Source organism: Equus przewalskii, chromosome 15 (assembly GCF_037783145.1).
Source record: "Equus przewalskii isolate Varuska chromosome 15, EquPr2, whole genome shotgun sequence".
In the NCBI taxonomy this organism is placed as follows: Eukaryota; Metazoa; Chordata; class Mammalia; order Perissodactyla; family Equidae; genus Equus; species Equus przewalskii.
In genome coordinates this window covers 37,893,248-37,908,080 of record NC_091845.1, presented here as the reverse complement: position 1 = coordinate 37,908,080, position 14,833 = coordinate 37,893,248, and the positions used below count along the sequence as shown (strand labels likewise).

Genomic DNA, 14,833 nt, shown 5'->3' with positions numbered 1-14,833 from the left:
CCTGCACTTAGCACAACACCTGCACTTGGTAGGCACTATGCAAATGTATCTAAGTAATAAAAGGGGTTTGTTCTTATACCTGGTGGCTACTCTTTCACCAATCTGTGTTTGCTTCCTTCTAGATTGATGTATTGACACAGAATCATTCCTCAAAATATTATGACTTAATTGATCACAATCACTTGCAGCCATTAGTACTTAACTTTCATAGTTATTGGTAGAAAGGCAGCAGGTGTAGTGGAAATACTGTAGATTCAGAGTAAGACAGATCTAGCTTGAGACAAACGCAACTCTGCTCCCTTAATTAGGCCACCTAGTTAACCTCTCTGGGCTTCAGTTTCCTCAATTATGAAATGGGTCTAATACTGTCTACTTCCCTAATGCTTAGAGATGATATACATAGAATGCCTATTCCAAGTAAATGTTTGGTAAAGGGTAGCTATTACTAATTATATTTTATTATATTTTTATTATATAAATATAAAATATACCATGCTTTTGTTAGTGTAGTTATCTGTATGCTGTCTTTACTATAAGTATTAGAAAAGGACACTGCCCACAGGAAATCTTAGTATATCCAGCCTTTCTCAATGATTCTGGAGGAGAACTAAGTCCTAATGTCTTAAAACATCCATTGTATGTAATTAATTAATTTCAAATTATTTTCTCTGTTCTGTGGTTCAGATAAGGAACCCTAGAAGAAAAAGATACAAATAGAACATAGAATAGAATATAGAATATTCAAAAGAAATGTAAAATTCAAAGAATTTGATATAGAGATTCTGGGCCCTTACAGAGGTACACCTGAAAGAACGTAGGACCAGGAGTATGTCTCTTATTCACTGCTTTGTCCCTAAGTTTAACACAAGAGCCTGGAATAAATATTTATGGAATTACTGGAATGGATGGATGAATGGTCAATGGCAGGTGGTGAGAGGAGACTAAATATTTTTGTAAAGCTTGTTCAACTAAGACCGATTTTGAAAACTCAGCTCTGTACTACATCTGTATGTAGCTGTACATAGATGTATGCCTCCTGCTTGTGTCTAGCTGTTTGAGTCTTTTTTTCAGACACTATAGCTGTTTGATCACCATCCCTATACTTTAAGCCATATTTGACTAATGGCATAATACATAATGATAATAATTATAACAGCAGTAGCAGTTCACAATGCCAGGCAGTATTTTGAGTGCTTTACATGGGTGAATCCTTACAACAGCCTATGATAGTAGCTGAGACAATGTGACTTGATGAAAGAGCCAATATACAAACCAGGCAATCTGTCATCAGGTGTCATGCTCCTATTAGACCCATGCTCCTAACTGCTGTGCTGCACTGCCTCCCTTTGCTGTGAAGATAGGAAAGAGACTAAGTTGACCATTCCCTGCGCTTACTGTTCACTATTCTTAGAGTAAACCATAGGAAGAAATAGCCAGGAACCTCTTTTTCAGAGTTGAAATTTGTAGTGAACTTGTCTTGCTTCTCACTGTGCATCTCTACCTTCTCCCAATGAGGACAATCCTCCAATTTAACTTTTGAAAACTACTCTTCCTTCATAGAGACAGTCTTAGTAGAAGGAACTCAGTCTTCAGTTTTGTCAGATCACCCATTAATCATTTTCTTATTTCTTGAGATAACGAAATCAAGAAACTAAAAGATACTGTGCTCTAGCAATGTCTAGGAGAGGGAAAACACTCTGCTCTCAGGGGAGAATTGGCGGGATGAATACGAACATTTGCTTGACTCAAAACTGCTGTATTCCCTGTATCCAGCACCCTTGGTGGTACATGACAGGTCCTAGAGAGTTTCTGTGGTGTGAGTGGATGGGTATATGTTTAGATAGTTGAATGGACAAGCAAAAAAAGCAAAGGGTGTCATAGTGCTGAGAGAGAGTTTGGCTAGATGCCAGTCTCCAGAAAGGTCCATCACTATGTGTGGCACACTGCCATAGAGCACATACACTCAATCCTGGCCTTATTGAGTTAGATTCATCTGGATTTTTTTCTTAAACTGTTGCACTGAAAAAAATCTAGTTTTATTGGGTTATTTACACAGTCCTTTTTGTTACTTAATTGTAATATTTAGACTATCTTATATATTTTTTGACTACCAGTGGTTAAAGAATATGTATGAAATTTTGTCTCTTCATTTTTGTATTTAAAAAAATTTCAATAGAATGGCTACAGAAAACTTGGAAAATTTTTTAAATGATTAGTTGTGTAATTCCATTTCCCTAATACAAATACTAATATCATTTTTGTGATCTTTCTACTGTTTTTCCACATGCATATAAAAGCATTTTAAATGTTCAAGATCATATATGCAAAATTAGCTTTATAATGTAAATTGCTTTTTATGACAAGAGAGGTAGAAAAGATGTAATTCAGCTCTTTCTTAGCTCTCCGTGACACTACTCCTTTACGTGCTGTGTTAGAAGCCAGAGGCCTGAAATGATTTCAGAGAAATTAAGAATAGCTAATAAGAGGTGACTAAAAGGAGTATTTCTTTGACATGGGAAGACAGTATCCCAGTGGAAGAAAAATAAAATCTCTTGTAGATTTAAGTGCATTAACTTCAATAATCAGATTCAATGGCATAGTTTTACCATCAAACTGTAAATTCTTGTAATTAAGGCCAAGAGTATATTACTGATTTCATCATGCAAAACGGTAAGATTTTTTTTTCCCAGCATTTATTACCAAAAAATTATTTCATCTTCAAAAACTCATTTTTTTATTAAAGGATAATGCAAGTTAAAATAATAGATAATAGAAAACCATGGGTTTTTATCCTTTAAAAGAAAAAATAGGTTTCTCCTCTTTTCTTTGTGTGCTAAAAAGAACACATCTAAATTTTAATTCTTAATCATAGTAATCATATTAGCCACATGATTAGTATATTTGCTTATACCTTCTTCATATAGGTTTGATTTTCCATTTTTACTTTAGCAGTCTTATTGCAATTTCTTTAACCTCTTCGTATCTTTTCTATAAATAGGGTGCAAATTATAAAGAAAATAAAATCTGCATTTTGGATATACACATGGCTTTATTTTAAGTGAGTGGGAGTTTTATGCACAGAAAGAGCCTACAGATTTAGTTATGCTAGCATATTCTAAAAGTACTTCATAGTCTAGTTGAAGAGAAAAAAAATGTATACTTCTCCTTCCATTGTCTATGGAATACTTTTGCCAGATGCAGTAATTCATAACCTTTGTTTTGGAGTAGGGTGATCACAGAGCAGTTCTGAAACTCTGATGAGAGTTATAGACCCCCCCCACAGAAAAAAATCATAAGTGAACATACACATATACTGCTGTAAGCAGTTTCAGGGGTCCACAACCTCCTAACTCCACTGGACTCCAGATTTAGAGCTGTTGTTATAAAGAGTGAGAAAGGAGCTAACATTTATTGAATATAAATCATGTACCATATTTAAACCCAAGAGTTCTGACTGTCCAGAGTTATTTCCACTCCCTTATACTGCCTCCCAATCAAACATTAATCACCATCACTTATTTCTTCCTGCCCAGGTTATACTAGATCTTCTAAATACTGTTTTCTTTAGCATTAGTGCTTCTTGGTTAAACTTCCATCTAAAGTTTCTTAAGATATTGGATAATGTGTGGTGAGTTCTTTACTATAACCCAATTCAGTATTAATTAATTGAGAATGAGATAAAACTCAACCAAAACATACATTTCTTTGAGTTTAATATCTTCAGGAGGTGATTTTTATGTGTTTGACTTTGGATTACAAATGTATTTGGACCCTGAATAATTTTTTCATCCTAATGAAAGTAATGCATGACTGAACCTTGAACATTCTTGTAAGATAGAGAGAAATAGAAAAATAAACATGACTTATTAATGATCTATAGAAAACCCATCCTTAATGAATTCAAACAATCTGTTATAAACATGATACTGAATGAATCCTTCCCCCCCCTTTTTTTTATTCAGGTCACTTTGGTTTGTAACATTATATAAATTTCAAATGTACATCATTATATTTTGACTTCTATTAGACTGCATCGTGTTTGCCAGCAAAAGTCCAGTTGCCATCCATCACCATACACATCTGCCCCTTTACTCTCCCCTCTCTTTCTCTCTGGTACCTGTCAATCTGTTCTCCATATCTATATGTTTGTTTATCTTGAATGAATCTTTTTACCATCACAAGGGGGAACTGCTTGATGACTGAAACTATCACAGCCTTAAAATCCCTAGCCTCACTTATTTACCTAAAGATGAGCACAATTAGGTGTTACTGGATAAAAGAATGTCCCTGCTGGGGCAGTGTTTGAACCTTTGTCCACAGGGTCATGGCAGGTATAGTCTCCCAGGCACATGAAGAGAGATGAGTAGTCTGAGAACACAGCATGCTGAGTGTGGTCTTTCTCTTTACTAGGCATTTGGGCCTGGACCTGGTACCTCGAAAGGACTTTGAAGTGGTGGATTCGGACCAGATTAGTGTCTCAGATCTCTATAAAATGGTAAGAAATGTAACACAGGGTAGCTTGTTCCTGTACACTTCATTTTTGCTTCTTTGTTTATTATCCCTAATTATGTTATGAAACAATATTGCTAAAATTGTTCCTTTGTGTTTGTCCCAATGTATTTAAGGGGTCTTCCTTATTCTGACAGTTGCTATTACACTTGCTTTGTAACTGTAGTTACTGTGTAGAACTGCTGGGCTTACTGTAATGTCTACAGGTCATTTCTCTGTTGGTTTTGCTGGTAAACAAAGCTTCTTCAGCCTGCAGCAGTAACTAAAATTCTGTAGCTCCCCACGTCTTAAGAAGACAAGGTAGTTGAAGCTGAAAATAACCAGTTATTGGTTAATGTAGTGATTAAACCTGGAAATAATGTACCAGTATTTCTAAGAGAGACAGAACCTTATAAAAATGTATTGAGTTGACTAATGACCAACATTACACTTTACAGGTTAAATGAGAAGAAGTAATTAAAAGAAAGGTACAAAATTTTAAACTAAAACAAATAAACATCGGAAACCTCAGGTGACTGTTAAGCTTAGAGTAAGGGAATGAGTAAAACCTAATTTTGAGGAGTATATATTTAGGTCTATATATATTGGTGAGAATTACAAGTTTTAGAAAGAATTACAAGTTTCTCTTTAAGAAAATGTAATTTTTTAGGGAACATAGAAGATATAAAGTGTTTTACCTGGTCGAGGACCTTAGGAGATTTGCCTAAATAATATACAAATAACATATCAGTTGCTTCTGTATATTTGCTTATGTCTATTTGCTAATGTACAAAGCATTTGTGTATAGTTGCCTTAACTATGCTGTCTACAATGTGATAAAAGTGTGAGACATAGAGATTAAAGGTGAACAAGACTTATCCCTTCCCTCAAGAATATCATCATTGAGCATATTGGTTCTTAACACTTTCTGGGTCATGGAGGATCAGATGAAATTTCTTCTCAGTTCAATGCAAGTGGTTTTGCATACAAAGTTTTACACTCATTTTAGGGAATTGATGGCCAGTTCCTTCCAATGCTTGCCCCTGAAGCCCATAAATGGTTCACATGTTTAGAAACTACTCTAGTGAGGTCAGGTAGACCACAAACAAACAATTGCAGTTTATGTGTTGCATGCCATAATTAAGAGATACACTCATATTGTCAGAGGGAGTGACTGATTTCCTGGGCCTAGGAAAAATCAGTGAAAGCTTCAAGAGGCAATAATACTTAAGGTGAGTCTTGAAAGATGAGCAGCACTTCACCAGGAACACAAACAAGAAGGAAAGACATTCCAAGATGGCACACAGCATAGGAAAAGTGGTAGTTCCAGGAAACTGTAAGATATTTGGTAACTTAGGCATGCTGGTATATGTTAGTGATTGGGAGATAAGACCAAGAAGTAGGCAAGAGACAGATCATGAAGAGCTTTGTAAGCCCCAAATTGAAGTCTGTCCAGTAGTCTGATAGAAGCATGAGAGTGACATGATCGAATATGGGTTTCAAATGCTGATTCTGTCTATAGAGAGTATAAAATGCAGAAAACTGGAATCAGAGAGGAAGGAGACCATGGAAGTGATTCAGGCAAGAAATAATAGGTAGGCAGTAATAGGAATGGAAGAAATGCAATAGAGAATGTAGATCTTATTAAGTAAAAAGGATGAATTTTGATGATCAATTACATGTGGAAAGTGAGGGAGAATGGGAGTTTGAGGCTAAGAACTCCCCTCAGAATGGTGGCTTGGAGGATGCTATTTTTGGTAAACATTTTGAGTTTTATTCTAAAGTGTGACAGAAGGCTTGTGAAGGTATTTCAACAGGGGAATCACATCTTCTGGCTTACATTTTAAAAAAATCCCTCCAGCTGATAAGTGCAGAAGGACTGGAGTGGGGCAAGAATGGAAGCAGGGAGCAATCATTCAAGCAAAAGAGTTTAATTTCAGTATCTTGGGCTAAAGTTTGAACAATGGAAGTTGTAAGAAGTTGTTGGATTCTGAATATGTGTTGTAGATAGAGCCAGTCAGAGCTGTTGATAGGTTGAATTGGTACGTGTATGTACAAAAAAAGAAAGGCCAGAGAAGAATGACTCCTGTGTTTTGACCTGCCCAACTTTGACCTGGGTAAAAGTAGGATAGGAAACATTATGGGAGAAGCAGATTTGGGAGTTAGGGATCAATAGTTCTGGTTTTTCTTTTCAAGTCAGGAATGCCTTTTAGACCTCCAAACTGAAATGTTGAAAGTCACAAGTGAAGTTCAGATGTAAATATTTTAGAATCATCAGAGTATATGAGGTATTTAGAGCTGTTGGATGAGATGACTACTCTCTTTCCTAAACCTCCATACTGTGAAACCCAGCACTTCCAGACAGCCAAGCATCAATAGACATTGGAGAAAACCTCCCACATGAAAGTTAGAGACCAAAACAAATACATATGAAAGGAACAAACTCAGCAAAGAAAAATGGTGATTCCTGTCCTCAAAGAGAAATGAGGAAAACAACCAGGAAATAGAGTGGAGCACTCTGAGAAGCAATCCAAGGAGTGCTAGAAAATTACAAATGAGATAACTGGAATAAAGTTGGTATAAAGATTAGAAGATAAAGTAGAGAAAATCTCCCTGAAAACAGGATGACAACAAAATAAATGAACAATTGGAGTGAGGTGTTACAAAATTAGAGGTTCAATACAGGAGGTCCAATATCCACATAATGGAGTTTCAGAAGAAAGAATAGAGGGAAAGAAGAAGGAAAGTTACTTAAAAAAATCACTTAAAAATTTTCCCAGGGTTGTGATACCACCAAGATGGAGAAGTAGGAGAACCCATCCTCTGTTCCTCCACAAAAATCAACAATTAGCCAGCTATCCGTGAACAAAAATAGCTCTGGGAGAGCTCAGTAGAAATCTTCCACTTAAGAAGCTTCAGCAACACAGTGGAGCAAAACCCTGAGAATAACCATACAAAAAGGGTAAAAAGAACAGTTTCATTTTGCCTGCATCATCCCCTATTTCCAGGCTGGCACTGCCAGCACCAAGAAGGAATTCCCTGGCCTGAAAGAGTTCCCCTCTCCAGGAAAAGGAGAGCAGAGTAAACAACCAGCTTCCTCAGGCCTGCAGGGCACTGGAAAAAGGACCTGCTTCAGTTTTACCCCACCTAGAGACTGGCAAAGCTGAAACATCTAGAGATAGCTAGGAACAAGGGAGAAGGGCAGGGGTTACCAGTATCGGATATGCAGCAAGAGCCACCATGGATCCCAGTGGCCTGCTTGGCATGGGATCCCAGCAGCATTTGTTGCTGAGGACCTCAATAACCCTTGAAGACACTGCAGACACCATTAGCTTTTGTCACCGAGGACCTCATCATGGACTCCAACAGACAGCTCCACAGAGAACCCCCACATCTTTCATCACTGAAGAAACCAATGGCCAGCACAACAACCATAGAACCCTTGCAGATTTTGCTCGTAAAGTTTTCACCCCACAGGTAGTGGTGTTCACAGATGCCAGCCACCTAAGTTCCCCTGTTCCTTCCCCACCCCTTGCCAGAGAATGAGATATGCAACAGCAGCCAGCCCCAGCCTCTGCGGTAGTGTGCATGTAAAATGCCAGCCTAGGGGCCTATCACTGACCCTCACTACTGTGCATGTGCTCATGTCTAGCTCCTGCAGCTGTGCACCCACGCACCACGAGCCTGACTCCTATCACTGACCTCCACTGCCATGCCTTCAACCATGGTGAGCCCCAGTAGCCACAGGAGTGTACATTAACAGCCATGGCCCCCACAGCTGTTTGTTGGCCCAGATCTAGCCTTGACTCTTGTCACTGGCCTGCATCGCTGGGCTCATCTAAAGCAACTGTGCATCTCCACAGTGCCAGCGTGAATCCCAGCCCAGCCTCCACTGCCATAAATGCACTGATGGCTAGCCTTTACAGCTGCATGAATGCATGCCTACAGCCAAGGCCCCTGCAGTTGCTAGTGCATCTGCACTTGGCACCAGCACTCCTGCTGGTTCTGGCCCTTGCTGTTGTTACCTGTTTGCAGCTTCACCGTGCCACTCTGCAGGCACCTGCAGATGGCCCCTGCAGCTGAGCATGTACACACCACCAGCTCTGGCCACCACTGCTGCCTGCCCTGGTCCCTAGCTGCTGCGTCTAGAAGAACCACCAAGGACCCTAGCATCCCTTGCAGCCACTGTGGACCCTCTACAGCTCTCCCCAAGGATCATGTAGTTGTTGATGTTGTGGACCCATGTGGCCTGAGCTAATGAGACAACCGTGTACCTCTGGACCCAGAGCTGCCATATAACCCACACTTGGCACCTTGCACCACTAGACACAAAGTCACAGCATGCTCTAGCATGTCTCCTTTCAGAGGTGAAGGTCTTTCCTTACTGAAGTTAGTCCATAAAGTCTGGAAGAAGTGACTGCTCTTCAAATGTACAGACAACTTAGCAAGGCTACAGGGATGACATGATCTTATGTGTAGAAAATCCTGAAGACTCCATCAAAAAACTGTTAGAATTAATAAATTCAACAAAGTTTCAGGATACAAAATCAACATACAAAAATCATTTGTAAAAATCAGAATATACTAACAGCAAACTATCTGAAAAAGAAATAAAGAAAACGACCCCTTTTACAATAGCATCAAAAACAATAGAATACTTAGGAATAAACTTAGCCAATGAAGGGAAGATCTGTACACTTAAAACTGTGAGACGTTGGTGAAAGAAATTAAAGAAGACACAAATAAATGGAAAGATATCCCATGTTAATGAATTGGAAAAGTTAATATTATTGAAATGTCCATACTACCCAAAGTCATCTGTAGATTCAGTGCAATCCCTATCAAAATTCCAAGGGCGTTTTCCGCAGAAATAGAAAAAACAACCCTAAAATTTGTGTGGAACCATGATAAACCCTGAATAGCCTGAATAGTTCTTGAGAAAGAACAAAGCTAGAGGCATCACACTTCCTGATTTCCAACCGTATTACTAATCTCTACTAATCAAAACAGCATGGTACTGGCATAAAAACAGACACAGAGCCCAATGGAACAGAATCAAGACCCCAGAAAGTTTCTGTGCAGCAAAAGGAACGAAAAAATGAAGTCAACCAACAGAATAGGAGAAAATATTTGCAAACCATATATCTGACAAAGGGTTAGTATCAAAATATGTAAAGAACTCCTAAAACTTAACAGCAAAAGCCCAAATAATACGATTTTTAAAATGGGCAAAGGATCTGACTTTTTCCAAAGACATACTAATACATGAAAAGGTGTTCAATATCACTAACCATCAGGGAAATGCAAATCAAAACCACAATGAGATATTACCTCACACCTGTTAGAATGCCTGTCATCAAAAAGACAAGAGATAAATGCTGGCAAAGATGTGGAAAAAAGAGAATTCTTGTGCACTGTTGGTGGGAATGTAAATTTGTACAGCCACAATGGAAAACAGTACAGAGGTTCCTCAAAAACTCCAAAATAGAACTGCCATATGATCCGATAATCCTACTTCTGGGCATATATCCACAGGAATTGAAATCCGGTTCTCAAAGAGATAGCTGCATTTCCATGTTCATTGCACCATTAGTCACAACAGCTAAGACATGGAAACAACTTAAGTGTTTATCAGTGGATGAATGGATAAAGAAAATATGGTGTATATATACAGTGGAATATGATGCAGCCATAATAAAGAAGGAAATCCTGCCATTTGTGACGACGTTGATGAAACTTGAGAGCATTATGCTAAATGGAATAAATCAGATAGAGAATGACAAATACTTTATGATCTCACTTATATGTGGGATCTAAAAAAGCTGAGCTCATAGAAACAGAGTAGATTGGTGGTTGCCAGGGCCTGGGGAGTGAGGGAAATGAGATGTTGCTTAAAGGGTACAAACTTCCAGTTATAAGAGAATTAAGTTCTGGGGATCTAATGTACAGTGTGATGACTGTAGTTAACAATGATGTATTGTCTACTTGAAAGTTGCTAAAAGAATAGATCTTAAATATTCTCACAACAACAACAACAATGTAATTATATTAGGTGAAGGATGTATTAACTAACCTGATTGTGCTACTCATTTCGCAGTATATATATGTATCAAATCATCACATTGTACCCCTTAGACTTATATGTCAATAAAGCTGGGGAAAAAAACTTTCCCAGAACATAGTTACGAGTTTCCCGATTGAATGGGCCCAACAAGTATTTAGCACTTAATTGTGAAATTTCAGTTCACTAAAGCTGAAAGCTTCCAGAGAGAAAAATACGTCGCTTACTAAGGATTTGTTGTAAGAATAGCACTTGTCTTCCTAATAGCAACATTGAAAACTAGAAAATAATGAAGCATCGCCTTTAAAATTCTGAGAGAAAATAAAATTCAACTTAGAATTCTTTATTCACTTAGCCACATTATCAGTCACTTGAGAAAGTAGCCTAAAGAAAATTTCAGTCACTCAAAGTCTCAAAAAAATCTCTCTCTTCAACCCCTTTTCAGGAAATTACTGAAGAATAAATTATTTCTTTAAAATGATGGAGTAAACCAAAAGATGCTATTATGTGCCCAGGAAAAGGATTCTGACTCAAGTGAGAGGTGCAAAGAATCCTCAGGTTAACATCAGAGGGAAATCCCAGGATGACATTTGTGCCATAGGCCTAGAGAGTAACTGGTCCAGATTAAAGCAGAGAAGGGTAGCCAGGAGGGATATCTCCAGGAGAAAAACCACTTCATAGAATATCTGGTAGTTTGTATCATATGAAGAATGTTATTGAAAAGTATTTTATAGAGCTGTTGGAGGGCATAGGAAAAGGCCCTATAATTTAAATAGAACTAAGTATCTCCAATATAAAAGCAGAAAGTAGGAGAAGATAGGAAATGTAATTAAGTGCACTATTTTACTCAGTAGTAAATATTATTTAAAAGTTACAATAGTAGTATAAACAAGTTTTAGCTAAAACTTGTGAGCTATTAGGAAGGTAGATGAAGGGAAATGAATGTAAACAAATGCGGAAGTCCTCAGCTGCCATAATAAGAAGCCAATAGATAAATATAAAATTGGATAAAGAGAGAGCAGTCTAAATATGACATTTAGAAATATTTGATAAATTCTAGAAAAAAAAATGGTAAAGAGTTGAAGGTACTTATCTCTAGGGAACAGGACAGGGTGGACAGAGGACTGATAATTTTATTGGAAGCCTTTTAGAGCTATTTAACTTTTAAAACTATGTGCTAATATTCTTTTAATAAATAAAAATGTTAATTAAAAATGTTGATTTATCAAAAAAGCCTAAAGTTCAAGTCTCTTTTTATTTTATGCTGATTTTTCTGTCTTTTTCTTTTCTTTTCTTTTCTTTTTGAGGAAGATTAGCCCTGAGCTATTATCTGCCAATCCTCCTCTTTTTTTGGTGAGGAAGATTTGCCCTGAGCTAACATGCGTGCCTGTCTTCCTCTACTTTATATGTGGGACGGCTACGACAGCATGGCTTGCCAAGTGGTGCCGTGTCTGCACCTGGGATCCGGGCCGGCAAACCCCAGGCCTCTGAAGTGGAATGTGCACACTTACCCACTGCGCCACTGGGCCAGCCCCTGATTTTTCTGTCTTTTTATCCCATGTGTTTGCTTTTAGTTAGAAAGAATTAGATATGATGAAGGAAAAACTGATTTTTTTTTTTAGGAAGATTAGTCCTGAGTTAACGTCTGCCCCCAATCCTCCTCTTTTTGCTGAGGAAGACTGGCTCTGAGCTAACATCCATGCCCATCTTCCTCTACTTTATACATGGGATGCCTGCCACAACATGGCTTGCTGAGTGTTGCGTAGGTCCACACCTGGGATCCAAACCAGTGAGCCCTGGGCCACCGGAGTGGAACATGTGAACTTAACCGCTGCACCACCAGGCCAGCCCCAAAAAACTGATTTTGAGAATCCATAAATTCATTGAAAACCACTTATTTTTACATTGAATTGCATACAGTAAATGCATAGTCAATGTTTTGGTTAAATCTTAAATTTATCAACAAGGTTCAAAGGAATAACCTATTAAAATCTTTTTGTATTAACATTTAAATCTGTTGCTGGAGATTACAAAGACTCAATATGAAACTCTGATTGTAATAATACTCCTTGCCACACATTTTATAAGAAAACTTTTTATCCTGTTTATATAGGATTATACCTTAAGTTTGCATTTAGAGCAGTTTGTTTTTTATTAAAAAAAAATCAAGCCCCTACACAAATGTTGAGTGATAATGACTGATAAAAATCTCTTTAAATATACAGATGGATTTTCTATTCTATATGACAAGAACCAAAGGAATACGCTAATGCTCCTCAGTGCTTACTTCTGCATAATAACAAGTCTAACACTTTCAGTAATAGAGAATTGGTACTGCCGAAACTAGAAGGCATTTCAAAGGCCAACAACAGAGTATTTGTGTTAATCTTAATTAGCTATGCCTCTTTTGGGAATGTAGACACTTGAAGATTACATAATATGAGAGCTTCTAAATTGTGGGAAGATCTAACAGAACATTCACATTATAACCTCCTGCCTTATTGTTATCCTTCCACATTAACATGTGTTGGGAACTGTGTTAGTCTGTTATCTTTTAGTGCTAAGTAATATTTTTAGTAGATCAATGTTTATACTTCCATTTCCTGATTTAAGTCAATTGATTAGATTGTTTACTAACAATCAGGCATCGTTTCATTGGTGATCCTGACTAGATATGGCTTGTTTTTCCTTGTAAGGCCCACAGTACCTAACACAATTCCCAACATATATAACAGGCAATTAATTGTGTTATTCAGTTGAATAGAATGTCTAAGCTGCACAGGTGTTTTTCCATATTGGTAGACTTTTGTAGACTAAAGGGACCAGAGGCTTCAAAGGGCTGAAAACAACTTCTTTTCAGGGGAACATTTGGCAAAGGTAGTAATGTAGTACATGCATTTTTTAATTAATTTATATTTTTGATGTACATTGCTAGAGACTTAGGATATAAAGATGATTAAGACAAGTACTTTGCTCCCTGGGAGGGAAAAGTCTAGAGTTGGGTAGCAAACATGAGAACATAATACATTGTAGCTCAAATACAGCTGATGATGGCTCTGAAGAAGGAAGTATCAACCGGCCAGCTAAAGGCAGCCTGACAACAGGGTAGTGGTTTTTCCTTACAGTGCCGTTGAAAGACAGTTCAAAATGCCAGTTTTCATGCCTTTCTCTGGTTTGCTTTCAGACTAGGTTGAAAAGTTCTCCCAAAATTTGATGTCTCTGAAATCTAGAATGGCATTTATTATTGTCAACAGGGATGTTTTATACTGAAATTAACTGTATACTCTTGTATATAGTTATAGTTGAATATATATGTTTTTGATTGGTAGTCATTTTTAAGAGTTAGTCAGTAAATCCACTTGAGAAGAATGACTTAGTGCAACCCCTGAATGTAAAATAAAACAATGGAAAGCATTTTAGGCCAGTAACCTTCCCAGTGGAATGTGATCAGTAAACTGTAGAAAGCTTGACTTTTTTTTTAAAGACTGATTTTTTAAGAGCTTTTTTGTAGCCTATTTTATATATGAAGTTTGTTTTGTACATATACATTCTATGTGATGATGTCCTCAGCTAGTGGAGGCCTGTTTTTAATTATATTTAATATGTATCATGGGACTATATAGTCTTATGAATGAGCATTAATAGTCAATAATAATTAGCTAATATGCACATGAATATTTAATAATTATCAGATATAGCTATTAAGACATTTAAATTAATATTCAATTGTACTTCCATTTTATTTAGGGTTATGTGTGTGTATTTGGGGAAAAAATGAAACAATTCGACTCAACAGCCATTCTTCTTACACACGTGATATGCAACAGTTCACCAAATGAGGCTGTCTCACATCTCCAGGACCCAGAAGGGAGCAGGATAGCTCATTATTGAGTTTACCAAAATCAGAGACTGAATGTTTGTGAACCCACCATTCTTCCTGGTTAGGGTTTACTTCTAAATGTGGCTGAGTTTTCTATAATAACTAATTATGAAGAAGAATACCAATAGTAAGAGGAAATAATTATAGATAACAGTTATCAACCATTTACATTATGATAGGTACTATACTGGGTTAGTCTGCACAAAACCCTATGAGGTTGAGTTCAGCATAAAATGTTATCCTCACTTTACAGATGAGGAAGCACAAGTGTGAGTCAAGATTTAAAGCTATGTGTCCTGGCTTCTGCGCTTAGGTCCCTAACTTCTATGTCCTGGTACTTCTTATTACACAATTTGAGCCTCATAATAACTCTATGAGGAAGACAATAAAAGCTTTTATCTCAG

At 37.3% G+C, this 14,833-nt stretch overlaps 1 protein-coding gene across 38 annotated transcripts in view; it reads left to right on the top strand.

The window, feature by feature from the left end:
• Window positions 1-14,833, top strand: part of DOCK3 (dedicator of cytokinesis 3) — a 445,464-nt gene that overhangs the window by 226,601 nt on the left and 204,030 nt on the right. For all 38 annotated transcript variants that reach the window (XR_011526962.1, XR_011526961.1, XR_011526959.1 and 35 more), the window contains one exon: window positions 4,411-4,495. Coding sequence is in view for 34 of the 38 variants with exons in the window: in XM_070575184.1 (XP_070431285.1) it covers window positions 4,411-4,495 (85 nt within the window). In the remaining 4 variants the exon portion in view is untranslated. The remainder of the gene's footprint in view (window positions 1-4,410; window positions 4,496-14,833) is intronic.